The sequence below is a fragment of the Delphinapterus leucas genome, chromosome 12 (assembly GCF_059928025.1).
Source record: "Delphinapterus leucas isolate spDelLeu-1000000601 "Yukka" chromosome 12, BTC_Dleu_Yukka2, whole genome shotgun sequence".
In the NCBI taxonomy this organism is placed as follows: domain Eukaryota; kingdom Metazoa; phylum Chordata; class Mammalia; order Artiodactyla; family Monodontidae; genus Delphinapterus; species Delphinapterus leucas.
The window spans coordinates 58,624,994-58,645,340 of record NC_143140.1 but is presented as its reverse complement, the minus strand read 5'-3'; the positions used below and the strand labels follow the sequence as shown (position 1 = coordinate 58,645,340).

The window sequence follows — 20,347 nt, the reverse complement described above, 5'->3', positions numbered from 1 at the left end:
ACCACAGTGATGGAAATGATACTGGTAACACTGGAGCCTGAAGGAGCAAGCCGATGAAAGCATGGGATTAAATTTTGGTGCCAACATCATGGAGAATAAAAAGGCTGAGACAGGACTTCCCTGGTGGCACAGTGGTTAAGAATCCGCCTGCTAACGTAGGGGACGCGGGTTGGAGCCCTCGTCCAGGAAGATCACACATGCCGCGGAGCAACTAAGCCTGTGTGCCACAACTATTGAGCCCGCGTGCCACAACTACTGAAGCCTGGCGTGCCTAGTGCCCATGCTCCGCAATAAGAGAAGCCGCCACGATGAGAAGCACACGCACCACAACAAAGAGTAGCCCCCCGCTCTCCGCAACTAGAGAGAGCCCACGTGCAGCAACAAAGACCCAGCACAGCCAAAAATAAAATAAATTAAAAAAAAAAAAGAAAGGCTGAGACAGCTCGACTCAGGCCCAACCATTTTAAGTAGCTCCTGTTGGAGCAAGAATAATCTCAGGGTTGCTGCATTCCTATCTGGAAATAAGATTGGGTGTGTAATTGAGAAGCCTGTGAATGAGAAACTGTTAGGTTTATATGCATTGCAGATTCTTTTCAACTCTGTACGTTCCGTTTTTCAAAATCACGAGAGTTTGGTCTCTTGTGGAAAAAAGTAAGTCCAGTTAAGACATCATTTGAATCTGATGCACGGAGTTGAGAATCACTGGTAATTTTTGTTTTGCTTTTTTTTTTTTTTTTTTTTACTACCTAACATGTAGAACAAAAGAAATAGAAATTTTGAACCCTTTCAAGTTAGGTGGAATAGCATATCCCACTTTTAACTCCTGTCCCAATATTTTTCTGTTGAAATGAACATGATATTTGACTGTCAATATTTTATTATAGGCATAATTGTCAATTATATAATGTCAATTTATAGTTGATATATTTTATATAAACATCTGTGGATAAGTTAAGGCAAAGTGTTAAAAATGCACAGTGTTTTAAATTTTATCATTATTTAGCTTTACAGTGTTCCAGAAAAACAATATTAAAAAATCCTAACTTATTGGCACCCATATTGATCACTGTAGGAAGAAATGCTTTGAAAATGCATTGGTAACATGCTTTTAAGTTTCCTCCATGTCTTTTCATGGCTTGATAGTGTATTTCTTTTTAGTGCTGAGTAATATTCCATTGTCTGGAGGTACCACAGTGTATTTCTTCATTCACCTACTGAAGGACACCTTGGTTACTTCCAAGTTTTAGCAATTAAGAATAAAGTTCCTTTAAACAAACAAAAAAACAAACAAAAAAACCCTACTACCTTTTGTACAAGTGTTGCAGTTTACAATACCTTTCACATACATTTTTAAATTTCCACAAATAGTAAAATTCTGCAACTTTCTCCAACATTTCTAATAGAAAGTAAAAAGGTTGAGAAATGCAACATTTTACTGTCCCAAATTTTCAACCACACTCATTTTAGTGTTTAAATCATTTGTGTGTCGTGTCTTAAAGAACTGGTGAGATACTATCTACCACAATTTTCTATATTGTGCAAGAGTTGATAGCTTATAATCTTGCTTAAACATTTATTTTTTAATTCAGTATATATTTATCGAGTGGTTAGTATATACCAATTATTGAAAATTTACTGTGGAACAAAATAGACATAGTTTTTGCCCTCATCAAATTTAGAATTTAGTGAGGGAGACAATAATAATAATAGCCAATATTTTACATGATGCTTATTAGATATCAGGTGCTGCTCTAAATCCTTTACATTTTAACTTATTTTAATCCTCATGTAAATCTATGTGGTAGGTACTATTATTAACCTCATTTTACAGATGAGGAAGTGAAGTTCACACAACTAGTAGGTATGAGAATTAAATTTGAATGAAGCAGATTGACTCAAGCATTAGTTATCTTAAACACTAAGCTGCATTTTAATACATGCCAGCGATGACAATATTTTTGTATAGATCTTTTAATAGCTTATGTATGTCTAGGTTTTCCTAACGAAATGCATTTTTTTTTTTTTTTTGTGGTACGTGGGCCTCTCACTGTTGTGGCCTCTCCCGTTGCGGAGCACAGGCTCTGGACGCGCAGGCTCAGCGGCCATGGCTCACGGACCCAGCTGCTCCGCGGCATGTGGGATCTTCCTGGACCGGGGCACAAACCCGTGTCCCCTGCATCGGCAGGCAGACTCTCAACCACTGCGCCACCAGGGAAGCCCACGAAATGCATTTTTAATTACACTAGAATACTATTGATTTATGCCATCTTTTGTACGACAATTATTCAAATAATCATTTAATGACCATTGCAATCCAGAAATAATGAATACTCTAAATAATACTAATTTTTTATTTTTTCTCAGCAAAAGAATACATTATTATATCTGCTTCTCTTGTTTCCCAGCACTTCACAAGTCTGGTGCTGAGACTAATACCTCTTCAGAGACATTGGACTCTAACCCAATTGCTTATTTGGCATTAGACTTTAGAAAAACAGCCTGATTTAGGAGGGTATATTTTTTGGTTATCACCGTTGAGTTATAAAGCATGAAAACCAGAGTTTAAATTCTTTGAGTTCCTTTAATTAAAAAAATGCATTAAATTGAGTTATTTGTAGTGAGGTGGATGGACCTAGAGTCTGTCGTACAGAGTGAAGAAAGTCAGGAAGAGAAAAATAAATACAGTATACTAACACATATATATGGAATCTAAAAAAAAAAATGGTTCTGAAGGACCTAGGGGCAGGACAGGAATAAAGATGCAGACGTAGAGAATGGATTTGAGGACATGGAGAGGGGGAAGGGTTAGCTGGGATGAAGTGAGAGAGTGGCACTGACATGCATACACTACCAAATGTAAAATGGATGGCTAGTGGGAAGCAGGGGCATAGCACAGGGAGATCAGCTCGGTGCTTTGTGACCACCTAGAGGGGTGGGGAAGGGAGGGTGGGAGGGAGATGCAAGAGGGAGGGGATATGGGGATATAAGTATACGTATAGCTGATTCACTTTGTCATACAGCAGAAGCTAACACAACAATGTAAAGCAATTATACTTCAATAAAGATGTTTAAAAAAATAATAAATAAAGCCTAGCATGATGAAGTATTGGTTTTAGAATGGGAGATGAATAATAACAATAAGAATCTAAAAGGAGACTTCTACTCTTTTCTCCACTTCTCGTATTCACATATACTTCCCTACAGATAGTGAGAAAGGGGATAGGGGAAAACCAGGACTAGTGAAAGAAGTCAGAATACACTTCCCATCTTCTTTGGAAGTAATTTGCCCCTTCTCTTGAGTGCCCCTCATATCATAATGGACAGAGTAAACACTAGTGAAGAACTGATACATTAGGTAAGGTTACCAATAACTCAGGGAAACAAAGGGATCCTTTTCATTGCTTCCTGACACATTGAGCTGTCACTCTTTTCTCCATTTATTTTTCCCTTCTCCAGTTATCAAAATTCAAATTGACCATTGTACCTTTAAGGACCTTGGACAGTCTCACACTTGGATTGAGATACTTTGACCTCTGTGCTTTCTAAGCCACAAAACAATCTTTGAGGTTTACTGTTACCAAAATGGCGTATCATTCCAACTAGAATCTGTTGCTGAGACTTATCATGTTCTCAGGTTGGACTCTAACCTATTGGCAAAGCACATACATTCGGAGGTAAATAATGACCACTTTGACCTTCTTTGTCCCTTGTATCCAGAATTGGTTCAGTTTAAGTGAACTGTTCTTAAAGAATGCAAAAGGTTAAATGAAATTTAACCTACTATACATTACTGTTATGTTGCATAAGGTAGAGGCATTTACCTGTCTATAGAAATTATTGAATAACTAGAAGATAGTATTAATATAAGAAATTTTATTTTTCTTTGAAGTTTGCCGAAAACCATAGGACAATAAATTTCCACTTACTGACTTGACTCTTTTACATTTAATTTTCCATTCTTACACAAATAGTTCTTTGCGGGCAAGAATAATTGAGAGTAAAAAATTAGGCATCATCTGCTTATGAGAAAAATATCCTTCTGAAGTCTAAATTGGTACCATGCTGTTACTCAATTGGGCAGGAGCCTGAATGGTCATCATTTCCTGGCTAAAGTGGAAGGAGACAGAACTAGCACACTGTGTAGAGGCTACATTGGATTCTTTGGACATCTGCTAGCCAGAGACAGTGACCATAGTGATGTAATACAATCCCCAAAGAAAATGTAATGTTGCAATAAAACATGCAGAGACATTTAATTTATCCTTAAGTTTGAATTGTAGGCGCAGAAAATTTTTCCTTCTTCCTGTCTAGGTTCTATGGCTGGTCTAATAATTAAATTGATATAAGACAGATTAACGGGAGAAAAATAAACATTGTTCATACATACGGGAGCCCCATAAAAATATGAGACTCAAAGAGCAGCCAGGTAATTGAGACATATATAAATAACATCCTGAGCTAAGGAAAATAGGAGGGGTCTGAGTATACAAAAGGAAGGATGGCTATTCACAGGAAGGGAGAGTAGGCGTTTGGAAAACAAAGAGTGACCTGTTATGCAGATAAGTTTCTTGGTATCTCTGGTAATAGCTCTCTCCTTGGTACAGGACCCCTTTCCAATGTAAATTTAGGCAGTTGAGGGGAAGGTTAACAGCTTTTCTTGCTGGGCTTTTTTTTTTTTTTTTTTTTTTTTTGCGGTACGCCGGCCTCTCACTGTTGTGGCCTCTCCCGTTGCGGAGCACAGGCTCCGGACGCGCAGGCTCAGCGGCCATGGCTCACGGACCTAGCCGTTCCGCGGCATGTGGGATCTTCCCGGACCGGGGCACGAACCCCTGTCCCCTGCATCGGCAGGCAGATTCTCAACCACTGCGCCACCAGGGAAGCCCCTGCTGGGCTTTGATTGCATTTAGCTGAAAAATAATCCTTATGCCAAAGAGATATATTTTGAGGTAGTGAAATCTGCTCCCTTTCAGAATCATCAGAAATAAATTTCTTTTGTCTTCTGTAAGCAAAGAAATGTATGTGTGTATGACTTTACAAGGTTGGCTGTGCTTGTCTGCACTTCCTGTACAGAGATACTAACAGTCTTCAAGTGATCTTCAGTTAAAAATAGTTGATGATGTTCCTGCAAAACAACGTCTATGTAAGTCATTATATTTCATCGTGAGCTGTAGAGATGTGTGTGTGTGTGTGTGTGTGTGTGTGTTTTAATCCACGACTCCCACTTATAAGAGATCTGAGTGGATCTGCCCAGAGCAGTGGGGCTGTCTTAGTTTACATAAAGCTGAAGTGCAGAATCAGGAAAATAGAAAGTTGGGACTATTCTTGAGACTGTGAAATTGAGCAGGACCCTGGGGGAACTTTCGAGGTACAAAAGCCCCAGCCCCCAAAATTCTGAAAGAGCAGAGGAATCTCAGCACGTGTTTCCTGCCAGGATCCTTGTACGGTGGTTTGTACCCAAAGCACAGAATCCCCAGTGCCTGCTTTTGTTGATGTCTATAGAAAATGCTGGCTGGTCTGGACACATTTGCCCCAAATTCCAACTGTGCATGAAAACTTCAGAATATTTTAAAAGTTCAAATTTATTTTCTCTTAGGAGCAGGAAGAAAATACTCCTTGAAAGGGTGTTAGCAAAGGAAGGTGAGGGTAGGGAGAACTTTAATTTGGATCCTCTTTTAGTTGAAATGCAACCTTTAAGAAACTTTTGACAACCATTGACCAGAACTTTATGTAAATTGCTTCCCTATATATCAGCTGTTTTTGGAAGAAAAACCCATCCCTGCAACCACTTCTTAGAACTGTCTTGATTGTTCAGCAATTTAAACTATAATATAGTTCTGTGTAGAGAATGTCACTGTAGTTTTGGGTGTATATGTGTGTGGGTGCTGATAATTTTGTATTTTCATTGGGAGTGGAAAAGGAAAACAATTCAAGGTGAAAAAATTATTCTTAAATATTCATTTTTATAAAACTTATTAAAGAATTTTGTTATAACAAAAAAAACACTCTGAAATATATTGTCATTTTTTATTTATTTTTATTGAAGTATAATTGATTTACAATGTTGTGTTAGTTTCAGGTATACAGCAGTGATTCAGTTTTATTTTTATATATATATATATATATATATATATATATATATATATATATACATGTTCTTTTTCAGATTCTTTTTCCTTACAGGTTTTATAAACTATTGAGTATAGTTCCCCATGCTATACAGTAGTAGGTCTTTGTTGGTTATCTATTTTATATATAGTAGTGTGTATATTGTTAATACCACAAGAAAAATCTCTAATAAACAACCTAACCTTACACCTGAAACAACTAGAGAAAGAAGAACAAACAAAACCTAAAGTTAGTAGTAGGAAAGAAATCGTAAATATCAGAGCAGAAATAGATTGAGACGAGGAAAACAATAGAAAAACTGGTTCTTTGAAAAGACAAAATTGATAAACCTTTAGCCAAACTCATCAAGAAAAAAAGGGATAGGGCCCAAATCAGTAAAATCAGAAATGAGAAAGGAGAAGTTACGACCGACACCACAGAAATACAGAGGACCATAAGACACTACTATAAACAACTATATGCCAATAAAATGGACAACTTAGAAGAAATGGACAAATTCTTAGAATGGTGCAATCTCCCAAGACTGAACCAGGAAGAAATAGAAAATATGAACAGACCAATTACAAGTACTGAAATTGAATCTGTGATTTAAAAACTCCCAACAAAAAAAAGCCCAGGACCAGATGGCTTCACAGGCGAATTCTATCAAACATTTTGAGAAGAGTTAACACCTTCCCTGTTGAAGCTATTCCAAAAAATTGCAGAGGAAGGAATACTTCCAAACTCATTCTGTGAGGCCACCATCACCCTGATACCAAAACCAGACAAAGATACAACAAAAAAGAAAATTACAGGCCAATGTCACCAATGAACATAAAAATTATCATCATTTTTTAAAGTCTAATTCTTCTTTACTTTCATCTATTTTTATTTTTGCTTAAGTGAAACTTATTATGAAGTGTAACCAACATTCCTGGACTTACCTCCCACTTTAAGGTTACCTCCCTTTCGTGTATTTGGGGAAAAGTGGAGGGAATATGTTTCCCTCCTGCCTTTTCCTGAGTGGTGATCTGCATCCCAATCTTTTTGAGATTTTTCTCCTTTCACTTTATGTTTTTGCCCTCCAGGATGGATCCCTGCTCATTACAATTCTGGTCATAATCTAGAGCTCATTCCCTTTTGGTCGGCTGCTGCGGGGTGCACAAGAGCTAAGGCTAAGGGGAACCCAGGTTTCTTCTACTACTGTTATTTTTTCTGTTCTCTGATGTGCAAGCTTTCACCTACCTTGCAGGAAACCCCATCATGAACCAATATGGATTGTCTAATTCCATAAACCACCACCTTGTCTAAACAGTGTATTTCCCCAGTTAAGTTAGGCTAGGAGGCTCTGACAGGATTACCCAGGCAGAATGGCCTTTTGAACCTAATCCTTCAGAAGATTCTAACTCGTGTCTGATCTTCCTGTATGAGTTCTAGAATCTCTCTTTTATTCCTCTGAGTACCCAGTGGATATCTGTGGAATATAAACACACACACACATACACACACACACACACACACACACACACACCTCTAAAGGAAAAATATTATTCTCAATGACAGATTTAAGGCCTTTTTCAATCACAATAGATGTAACATTTCATATAAATTTTTAATTTAGAAAATTTCATCCCATTTCTATATTCAAATTAATCCCTAACAAGAGTAAGAAATTATTTCTTAAGGATGATTCCCTTAGCACATGCAAAGACTACTCTAAATCTTTGGCATTTTACTTACTTTATCAGGCTGAGTTATACAAGGCCCCAATCTTCTCCATAGCTTCTGTTTGTTTAAATAGGAGGGAGGAAGCAGAATGGTATTGGCAGGGGAGAATTTTGAGGGTTTTTTTAAATTAACTTGTAGAAGATTTAACCCTGTAGATGACCTGAAAAGGTCATTTGCCCACCCCTAGGACCAGACAAGTACTGTCTAAAACTAGTATAATGTGAGCCACATATATATTTAAAATTTTTGAGTAGCCACATTAAAAAAATGTAAAAAGAAAAATACAAAATTAATTTTAATAACATGTATTATTTAACCCCAAATATCAGTCAGGGCTTAACCAAAGAAGCAAAAGTAGGAAATTATGCAGGTATATTAAGACATTTATTACAAGGAATTGGCGTGTGTGGTTGTGGGGACTGGCTGAGCCAATGAGAACCCATAGGACAGGCAGTCAAGAAGTGAAGATCATGGGTGAGCTGGAGCCCACGGGCATGGACCAATGCTGTCATCCACCCAAAGAATTTCTTCCATCTCCCAGGAAACCTCAAACTTGTTTTTGAGACCTTCCAGTGGAATCAGACAAGCCCACCCAGATGATCCAGAACCACCTTATTTAAAGCTAATGAACTAGGCATTTTAATTACATATGCAAAATACCTTCATAGCAACTTCTAGATTAGTGTTCATTTGAATGATTTGGGATAGTAGCCTAGCCAAGTTGACACATAAATAAAACCATCACACTCAATATGTCCAAAATAATATCATTCTATATGTAATTAATATAAAAATTAATGAGGTATTTTACATTCTTTTTAATATTAAGTCATCATAATTCATTATGTACTTACACTTATAGCACATCTCAATTTGGACTAACCACATATCATGTCTTTAATATGTACACATGTCTAGTGGACACTGCATTGGAAAATGTAGGTCTAGACAGTGACAAAGAATGATTGGACTGTTGCTCTAAAGATACAAGTTCCCAACAGGAGTCATCTCACAATATCTAAAGACATTTTTTATAGTCATGGCTGGGGATGGGGATGGGGGCTAGAAGCATCTAGTAAGTAGGGATGCTGCTAAATACAGTGCACAGAGTAGCCCCACTCCACCTCCAAATAACAATTTCCCCAATCTAAAAAGTCAATAATGCTAAGATGAAGAACCATGCTTTGGAGTAGGATTTGGAGACATAGGGAGGAGATTACTAATAATAATAATGAGGAGAAGGAGAGAAGCTGGAAGCTGGATGTTTCTAAGCCCTTGGGATATCTTTCCTGGTACCTTGAAGCCTTTTTTTCACAAATGTAATTGAATATCTTAACTCTTTTGTATCTCTATTGCCATTTTCAAGGTCAAGGATGGGATAAGGGTAGAGGAGTGGCCTTATAAATAGTATGACTGATTAATGGGGAAAATGAGGGGAGGAAATCTTCACAGTGGTGATTATCTCTTTAACTGGTGAATGAAAGTCAGTAACTGTCTTTTCTGAAGATATTTAGGATTTTCCTATAGTTGGTCTTGATTTTAGACTTCTAGAAAAATTATAAAAATGCAAATTCAAATCTACAAATGGAGAATTTAGAATATATACAGTAATTAGCACCATCTCAGACCATCTGTGGAATAAAGTTGTGATAAATAAATAAGTAAAACTCATTAGCATTTTTCTAAGAAAAACCATGGTATTTAAGATTAAGTCACTTTTCAGAGGTAGTAATCATATTTGTAAACTCTAATCTCAAATTTACTTCTATCCAAATTAACTGCAACTTCAGAATTAACTTTATTTTCTAAGCTTTGGCAATGTATGTTTACTGAAACTAGCAGCAGATTGAATATATTTGTTAAAACCTGATATTTAGAAAAAATGTAACAACTAACATTCTATGAAATGTGTCATATCTTCATGCAGTAATTATTGGTTAAATGCAATGCCAAATTCTGATTATAAACATAGCTTAGAGCCAATACTTCTGAGATATATTTCCTATTAGATAGTTCTTACAGTTCATTTCACAAATTCTTAATTTAATATGTAAAAACTAAATCTTCCTAAATCTAAATGATATTTTTTACTGAGGAGTCTTAATATGCATTGAGAGTAATTGAAATAGAACATAATTATAATTTGTGATCAGATTTAGCACTGAAAACAGTGGCAACATTTATTGATTTAAGTTTTTAAGCTTTTTCAATAACTAAATTTTAGGTAACTCCAATTTTTTCCTTGTTTCAATAAATGAGGGATTTATGTGGCAATATGTTACAATGACTCTTTCCTTTTAGATACCTTTAAATTTGTTGGCTAAAATAATTTATAGACTTCATGCTGGAATTATACTTGTTAGGTCATAGCTATGATTTATATTTTGCACATTTTCAAAAAGAGTTTTTAAAAGTATATCCTATTTTTTCCTAGAAATACACAAAGAAAAGACTGAGAAGCAGGAGAAAACTGAAAGGAAAATACAAACTAAAGGTAAGTGTTAAATTTTGTGTTTATTCTTATTTTTATTCAGGATATATATTTTGTATATTTACATGAGAAAATGGAAAGTTTTCATATTTAGTGCTCTTTTGCTTTAATTGTTGATAGTGTTTAAGTAAGTTTACTTCTAAGTAAACCCCAGGTATAAATATATAATATTTAATTACTGGAATCAAAAGAACTGCAAAATGTGTTAACAATCTTTCAGTTATTTATTGATACAGTTGGCTTTTGCTTACTGAGATAGTACCACAAACATATTTTTTGACTTATTAACAAACATTTTTCCTTCTTTAATCAGTTAATATAATAGATCAGAGTTCAATTTTTTTTAACTGGAATTTTTTTTTGCCATGCTATATCTTTAAAATCTTTGTCATAGAAATGCAGTCATTATACTATCTCACTGAAGACTGCTATGGCCCCAGAGCTTGCTTACACAGCCTCAAGGGGTACATGGACAGTGACAACATGATGATTAATATCCTTTGCAACTCAACTAAATCTAGTAACTGAAATCTTGCATTAGAGGGATATTACTAATGGCCAGCAGTGTCTTGCTCATCTTATAAGCATCACTTTTCTAAGAGTGACCCATGTAGTCATAAAACTTAAAAAGAAAACTCACAGGAAGCACAAACATTCGATAGGACATGTTTCTAAATATGCCCAAGTTTCCCCAATGGTCAGTCTCACATGATACTGGGTGAGTTAAGACAAAAATTAAAATCTCATTATTACTGTATTTGTGTGATAGAGCTGAAAATGAAAGAATTTTCCTAGGATAAAAATTGAATGTTGTCTAATATTTATTATGTCAAAAACTGACTAGTACAAAATTACCTGCACAAACATCAAAGTTGCCAGTAATAGTTTCAAATGATAGAAGTTCTAATTAACCTGAAATTATACCAATATGTGAATCTACATTAAAATACCATGTTTTCTTTTTTAATATACTTCATGAACTTCCTTTTTGTGAAGAGCTCAAATCATTCTACAGATATTATGCCTTTAATCCTAATATTTGAATTAGTTCCAGATTGGTCAGCCAATCCTTATACAACCAGGGACAATGAAGTTTACTCAACTGAAACCTATTTATATTTGTACTCAGGGAACTAATGTCTTATTTCTGTTCCTTTTCCCTTTTTTTTCGTTCTTAATTCCTTTGGTCAGGGAAATTGGACACAGCTCTTGGGTACGGATTGACTAAGCTAGCCATCACTGAACTGGTTATGTGTTTCTATCTGCTGGAGGTTAAACAGAAATTCAATTGGTTCCACATGATTGGGGAGTCTGCTGTTTTATCTTGCAGACTGTACTACTAATTTAATAGCAATGCTCCTGGAGTGGATGTTGTGATGCAGATGGTACCATTTGCGTTTTGGACTTGGCTCTATTAGAATCCTGCTGTTAAAAGACTGAGCAGTGGGCTTTAGAGTGGGTTTTTTAAACTAGTGAGTCTTGCATAATTAAAACAGTGCATTTGGCTGAAGTTTAAAATAAATTCCTCAAAGGCTGGGCTAGAGATTGGTACCTGAATATATTTCCTAAATAGATCAAATATAGTTTGGGAAAGTGAATGTTTCTCAAGAAAGAGAAAATGGAGCTTCAGCTGTTCAACAGTGAAATGGGCTTCAGAGATACTTCTTTCCACAATTTTTTGTGTGAATATGAACAAAAATTTCATTTTACTGCTTAGTTTCCTCATACAGGTAGAATAGAATAATGGCTGCTTTCTATTCCCAAGTAGTTCAGTGAAAATAAATGTGGTTTTATAGCTGTTCCTATGTCTAGATAAATACATGTTTTTTCTATGCCACATTCTGTCAGTTATGGTTATATATGATGGATAGTTAGGAATTTAAGTTGTTATCAAAGCATTTTGAACTCTTATAAGAAAAGATACACTATATCCAAGGTAATAGTAGCCCGAAATGATTATAGAGAAGCCAGCAAATATCAGAGTATAAAGAGATCTATTATGCAGAAGCTGATGTATTAACTTCTATCGCACAAAATGTCTTCATCCTTCCGTATTCTTTGTCCTGAAAATTAACATCACGATTCACCCAAGTTATTCAAGCTAAAAAGCTAGGAGTCATTTTGGCCAGTAGTGGTACTCAATCCTGACTGGACTTTAGAATCACCTGGATAGGTTTAAAAATATATATATATTCATGTGCAGACTCCATCCTGGTTCCATTAATGTTTGGGAGGTAAGGCTAGAATTCAAGTCAACCTCTTCAGATGAGTAGCCATCTCATTAATATTCTCAATTAAGCACCTAGCCTAGAGTTCAAGTATATCCCACAGAGGTTCTCTTTGACCAACCAGTATGTTAACATAACTTATACCTGGATATCTTTAGGTGGGACCTGCACCAATCTCCTCCACTCTCATCACTACTGGAGTAGACATTTATTTATCTGCTTTATCTCTGAAGGCGTTTGAGTTACAATCCCTGCCATAGACTTGTTGGTCTCTTTCAATACCAAAGTCCAATCCTGCATGGCCCTTTGTCATCCTCTCTCTTAGTTATAATTTAGTCTATTCTCACCTCTCCTCTCCCATTACTATCCCCTCTACAGTCATCTCCCAATTAGGTTATGACAGTTACTTCTTAACTGATTTCCCTGCATTAACCCCTGAAAGCCATGCTAATCACACTCACGGGCTTAAATCCATTTGTTGTCGTCACAGTGCTTTAGAGATAAAAGCCACACTGTCATGACATAAAAGGCCCTCATCATATGATCACTGATAGATAGCCAGTGGTCAGCTTTGTCCACTTTGCCACTTACCTTCCCTACTCTGCAAGCTCATCCACCCCCTGCATTCCCAGCTCTCCCCCTGCTCCCCTCACCACCTCACTCCACATCCCACCAACACCTCCCATGCCATAGGCAGGCTGAACTTTTGGGCAGTTCCTAAGCCAGCACTGCTGCTGTCTCATAACTCTGTACTTTTATATACCTGTTCTCTCTGACCATCGGCCACTTGGCAGGCTTCTGCTCATTTCTTTGATTCTCAGATGGAACATCCGTTCCTTCAATAGGTCTCCTTTGCTGTCCCTCACTCTGTGGGCATTCAGGTACTTCCTCCTTGCTACAGTTACATCCTTGCTTTCAGCCTTTAAAGCATTTTGACACCAAATTTTAATTGTGAGTATATTGATCTAGCTCACTGAGGGCAGGAACTGTGTTTGTCTTTTTATATGTTCTAGGTTGATGTTGACATTTACGGTTGTGTGTTTCCTTATTTGTGAACAGAGATTCAGGCTCAGTGGTCTCTCAGCTTTCTCTCAGCTTTCTATCTATTTGTGTCCTTATATTAAATTAAAAATCATTCTAATATCTAGCAAAGTGCCAAACAGATGAAACACATTCAATGCATGTTGAAATAATTAATGAATTAATTAAGCATTCATTTTCTCTATTTTGTTAATATTTACTTGATTTCTATGGAGAACTCTTCCTTTGACAATCTGTGTTTATTTTCAAGTGTATACAATTATGTGGCTTTAATTGGGCCATTGTAATGTCCAATTTATTTGGTCAGAGGCAATTGAAGAATTTGGCAGTGAGCTCCATATTAAAACAAAAACTATCTGTAACATGTAATCATAAACACCCACAATAAATGTATAATAGTATAGGTTAAAGTAATACAGATTAATTTGGAAAGTGCAAAATAAGAAAGATACAAGCAAAACTCAGTTCTCCAGAGAAAAATAGTAATTTATTTTTTTACTTTCCTCTGCTTTTTCCCTCCATGTAGTTACTCTTTTATTGCATACTGTCTTGTTTCTTTTTCAATTGCAAATTTTATTGTTGGTTTCGGACACCGTTTAGGTTTCTGTTCAACTATTAAACATGTCAGTATACTCATAGAACAGAGTAAACCAGAAAAGACTAGAACCTGGTGATAAACATATAACTAGATGAGAGAATTTTGTCTCTCTAGGATGGCTCCTAGCCAAAAGTAGGGCCTTTTAGGCATTCAGAGCAATAGGTGTCTGCCACATCCACCTAGGTTATCAGGTGTTTCGCTGAAGAGCTGACCCCTCAGGCACAGTGAGGAAATTTACACAGCAGAGTGTGTGCTGATGAATGGCATATAGTTAACATCTGAGTGGGCCAGTTGGTGGGAATGGGGGAGTGTCCTGGCAGACAGATGGTATAAATAGAAAAACTTGCTATAGCTGTTAGGCAATAATACACGTTAATTTATTTATTGCACTTAGTTTGTTCCAAACACCATACTGGGAACTAAGATGCCAACTCAGGTGGCTAGGTCAGGGGTCAGTCCTCAAGGAACCAGGTGGGAATTTGGTTGAAGGAGCACAAGAGAAGCCCAGTGACTAGTGTTAGTGTTCGTTTCCTAGGGCTGTTGTAGCAAAGTACCAAAAACTGGGAGGCTTAAAATAACAGAAATGTATTGTCTCACAGTTAGAGAGGCTAGAAGTCCAAAGTCAAGGTTTTAGCAGGGTTAGTTCCTTCAGAGGGCTGTGAGAGAGAATCTGCAGGCTTTTCCCAGCTTCAGGGGCGTTTGCTGGCATTCACTGACTTGTAGATGAATCACTCCAGTCTCTGCCTTTCCCTTCAAATGGTGTTCTCCCTGCATCTCTGTCCCTTCTTGCTGTGCATATTTGTCTCTGTGTCCAAATTTCCCCTTTTCATAAGGACACCAGTCATATTGGATTAGGAGCCACCCTACTGACCTGATTTTAACGTGATTACCTCTTGTAAAGACCCTATTTCCAAATAAGATCACATTCTGAGGTACAGGAGGTTAGGACATCGGCATATCTTTTCTCGCTAACGTAATTAAACCCATAACAGTATCACATGCACAAAGTCAGCGGAACATTTTTCAAAAGGGTTAATAGAGAACAATCATCCTGATTGACTGGTTTAGGATCCTTTCTGAGAAACAATTATAGGACCGGAATCATAGGCTGGCAAAGGCATAGGGCTGAAGATGAGGCTCAAAAGCCAAAGAGGGCAGGACGTTAAAATGTATCTAAATATCCTGGAGCCCTTTGTGAAAATGCTCTCAGAGCCCACAGGTTAATTTAGTTAGCCTGTGTTGTATAAATTTACTTTTGCCTTCTCTCAGTTGTACTTAATTTTCTCCTTAAAGTACAAAATATATTTTATTTTCTTCTTTGGCTGCTGTGAATGATAAACCTGTAAAATGAGAAGGAAGGCCCTATACAAAGCTATGTATCTCCTTCTGCATAGCGATTGTTTGCTTATGAGGAAATCATTATGGTTCTGACTATGGCCATGTAGCCCCAGGTGAAGGGGCAATTACCCATACAATTAAATCAGACTTGAAAGTAAAACTAATCCTTTAGAATTAAAAAAATCTATTTTGTGATTGAAAGCATATGTATCAGATGAGCTTTGTAACTTTAGGTAATTTGCCTAATCTTCACTTTAATACATAAACAAATGTAATTTTATTATGAAAGAGAAGTGTGTGCATTATTGTAGGATAGATTGTAGATAACATGCTTGGAGAATCTAGTCAGTACACTTCGGCTCATAAGAACAAGTCTGCCCAGGATGTGGGATGGACAAGGCAGCATAAGCTTGTGGGGAGAGTACTAGTTTAGCAACATAATAACTGAATTCTTCTTCTACTCTGCCATGGACACTTATGCGGCTGTATTTTCTTATCAATGGACAAAGAACTTCAGGCTAATAGATCTCTTAGGTTCCTATCAGCTCTAAAATTGTGTACTTATATTAAAGTAAAAATGATAAATTCTTCCTTTAAGAAGAATGAATAATACAATCTTTGAGAATTTTCTCTACTCAAGAATGCTTTTCTACTGAGTTCATCATTATCATATAAATTGTGTAGATCATTTTGTCTTAGCACAGAATGGAAATTCGACAAAAAAAGAAACACAGAGATATACACTAACCAAGAGTACATCTGGCATTTTTGTTTAGTGGTGGCTAAAGGATAATTGTTTTAAATGGTTTAAAATGAATATGTATCTTGCTCTTTCATAAAAAATGATGAATTGAAACATGGGTGTATATGAATTTTATGAAACTGTTTAAAATGTTGACCTATTTAAAATTTATAGACCACTTCAGGGCTAATACCTCTCTCAACAGCAGTGCCAGAAATCTGAGAAATAGAGAAATTAATTAAAAGAAAAATCAGCAAAATCTATTACAGGTAGCTGTGCTCCCCAAAGTGTTTTCTAATGCAAAGGTGTAGTTGTTACATGCTTATCTATCCAATTCCTTTTGCTTCAGACACTCAAGCTTAGTCCAGTCCAATAGCTCTGAAGTCAAATACGAGGTTCCAGAGTTTCACTTAATTAAATTTTCTTGCTAACCATCAATTGAAGAATAGAGTAGCCTATACAAATCAGCACTTTAAAACTTTTGATGCCAACACTTTTGAGTTTTGAACTCAGAGCAGAGAGATCTGCAAAGGATTCTGACAACCTGGCCCCTAATGCCTGCTGCTTGACCCCTTGAGCGTGTTTTGCCCGTTAGGAACCCAGGGTCAGGCGCACTCTGAGCTCTGATACACTTCAGAAAAAGACACAGAGCCCGCCTGGGGGGTTGCCAGGGCCAAGAGCTGTGAAAGCACAGAGCACAGCTGGCAGAGTACCGGAGAGAGAACATATGGGGAGGGTGAGAGACGTGCTTCGGAGTTGAGCTGAGCTGAGTGTCCTGGCCAGGGAAAGGTCAGAGTCTGGGCAAGTGCAGGAACAGCAGGGCCATGCCAACTCAGATGGCAAACATCAGGGCCATTCCAACTTGTGTATTCCATTTGTTTTTAATTATCAGCATGCCGAAGGGAATTTTGTTTTTTGTAAATAAGGATGACAAACAAAGTAAGCTCTAGCAGGTGCAACAAGCTTGTTTTGTCCTGAGCTAAAACTATCCTAGCTAAGATGTAACTTACCAAACAGAGCTGGTGACGAGGAAAGTACTTTTTTCTTCTTTCATATGAAAACTTCTGTGAGTTCTAAGCAAAGAGATGCATGAGCAAATGTAATTGTTGCAGCAAATTATTTTTGTTTTAGAGGGATTATTAAGGCAGTTATTGATGGTGGCACTATTTTGATAAAAGCAATTTCAAAGCTTAGTGTTTGAGCTCAGTCTTGCCAAAGTTTGAAGTTTCCATCCAAGAAGCTTCAGTGGCTCCCTGCCATGTTGAACAGCTCCCTAGAGCGTGTGGTTCCAGCTGCTTCACTAAGCAGTATTATGGTACCATTTCTGAGGAGGATAATGAAATTCCAGCATACAGCACTGTGTCTGTAAATCAAAACTTCGACTGCGAGGAACTGGATTTTTCCCCAGGGTAACAGGAATAAGGCATTAATATGCTAATTTGAGCCTGAATTCAGACCCCTTGCTCTTTTGATTTTGTATTAATTCTCCCATTTATACCCATGCACACGTCAATCGGAAAATCCTTTAGTGGAATGGACAACCAGCTGTTGGAGGTGGCTGAGGTCTGGTCCTTCACAGAGGCAGAGACACAGATTAGGTTTTCTCCTGGGGGTCTTGCCAATCAGGGTTTCGAAAGCACAGCTTATCTCATGCAAACTTCCTTTCCCCTAGAGAAACTTTAAAAGAGGCTTTGCTTTTGCCAAGATTTTCTTTTGCTTTTCAGCTTAATTAATAGTGATCCAAAGGAACCGAAATAAGCTATCTGTGGTCATGTGTGAGTGCTGATGTCCTACTCTTATTTTGTGAGATTTTTTTATTGAACTTAGAAACTTAGAAAACCCAGAAGAACCATTGAATGTGGAAAGGAAAAATAATGCCTAGATGATCTACGATTTTTTTTTCTCTTCTGTTTCTCACTGGGTTTAAAGAAGTTTTAACAAATTGTAAAATATTTAAATGATTGGAAGCAAGCAGTGCGTATTATATCCATACAAATCATCAGTAAATAGAATTGTACTAGAAGATGAAAATAGCTCTTCTTATAATACTTTAGAATTTCCCTTCTTCAAGAATATCTATTAAGAGTCCACTGTGAGTCAGACACCATGTGATGAGCCAGGGTATAAAAATAAAACAATATGGCATAGCCCCTAAAGAGAGTTCACCTTCTTGGGAGTCAGATTTATGAACAATTGCTGTATTATTACTTAATGGATAAGATAGAATTATGCACATGGTGCAGTTGGCATATGGAATAAGTAGATATCAACCAACCCTCTGCAGAGGAAGAGACATTTGAGCCAGGACTGAACGGGTACATGGAACAGAGGAAATGTGGGTGTGGGAAATCTAAGTGAAGGCACAAGCAGACAGAGATGCAAAGGCATTAGGAGGGCATGTGGCATGTTTATGGAATCCCAAACATTTTGTTGTAACTGGAATGTAAAGTTCAAGGGGAGATTCCTGGTAGGTAAGATTGGATTGATAAGCAAATGTCAGATCACTATAACAATAAAATATTTTTATATTTGAAATAGCACCTACCATGTGACAGATTACCATGCCAAGCAATGAGGCAGATACTAACACTTGTATCAGATCAATGGTATGATCAGATTTTCATATTAGAAAGGCTACTCTGAGACTCAGAAAACTCAAAATCTAAGTGTTCAAGACACTATTCAGGATATTAGTGTAATAATATTTATAATAATAATATGCCCAAGAAGGACATCATAGTCCCACTTTTGAAATGGTCTCTTTCCCCTTTCTCTTTCCTACTCCCCTACTAGGTTAATTTTCTTCTCATCTTTCACATCCTTCTACCAGCACACCTTCCCCAAGCACGCAGAGTAGATTGGGTCTCATTTTATACATTGATATGCTACCCTGAATATTTTCTTCACAGCAATTATTCTGACTGCAGTTAACTACCTTTGGGATTATTTGTTTAGCATCCATCATCCATTAGCTTGTTGACATCATGATAGGGATGAAGTCTGTCTTGCCTAGCGAAGTCTTTAGCACATAGCTGGTGCTCTTTCTATATTTTCATGTAAATAAATGATAAGTAGGGAGTGTAATATTGGATAGAAGAAGATGGGTAAAAGGAATATTTAATAGGTAGGATTGCAAAAGCTTGGCAAGTGGACAAAAATGAAAAATAAAAGATGAATCCTGGATGAGTCCCAAGTTTCTAGTTTGGATAATTGGAGGTACCATTAATAAGAGCTATGACTGAATTATGGGGGAAGATTATAACTTAAATTTGAGCCCTACTATATTAATTAATTGAATCATAGCTCATATTGAATTAAATTTTGTTTTCTTTGAAAGGGTTTGGTGTCATTCCAGTTTTATTCCAGTATATTTTCAAAACCTACTTGCCTGGAAATCTCCTGTAGAAGATAAACATATACTATCTAGATTGAGTGTTCTTTGCCTCAGGTTCAGAAGATTCTTTCTGTATTTTTGTCTTCACAGTTTTGGTGTTCCTCCAGTGTTGAGCTGGGCTTCTTTGGCAGATAGCATAATACATTTTAAAACTTTTCCAATTCATTAAATTGAAGTTAAAAATTTGGAAAAGTTGAGGGGTAGTCTTTGCAATCAGACCTGGTTTTGGTATGAGTTTGTCCTTGGTTATGAAATAAAAATAGAAATTTAAAATATCTATAATTATTTTAACATTTAAGCCTGTGTAAAACCTCATGCTAGTTAAAGAAAGATTTCCAAAGGCAGTAGATAAGTTTTTGACATCAAAGACTGCCATTCAATCATCGTATCTTTTATTCTTTTTATTTAAATGAAAAATATTGTCTATTTCTTTCCAGTTACACACAAAGAGAAAGAAAAAGACAAAGAAAAAGGAAAACCTGAAAAGAAAGGTATGGAGTTATTCTTATTGTGGTTTTTACTCATTGGTCTGTCACCGTTTGACCGTTTCTTCTTTGTGTCCGAACTTAGATGACCATGAATTAATTTTTAAAAATTGTATTATGATAATTTTCCTTAGAATTGAATGTGAAAAGAACAATTTCTTGGTTGAAGGAAATAAAATACTTAAGACTCTCAAACT

The 20,347-nt window shown here is 36.6% G+C and overlaps 1 protein-coding gene across 1 annotated transcript in view; it reads left to right on the top strand.

Annotated features, from left to right (window-relative positions):
• TRDN (triadin) overlaps positions 1-20,347 on the top strand; it is a 313,614-nt gene that overhangs the window by 33,457 nt on the left and 259,810 nt on the right. Inside the window, exons 5-6 of the mRNA XM_089921672.1 lie at positions 10,268-10,327; positions 20,103-20,156. Coding sequence (XP_089777798.1) covers positions 10,268-10,327; positions 20,103-20,156 — 114 coding nt within the window. The remainder of the gene's footprint in view (positions 1-10,267; positions 10,328-20,102; positions 20,157-20,347) is intronic.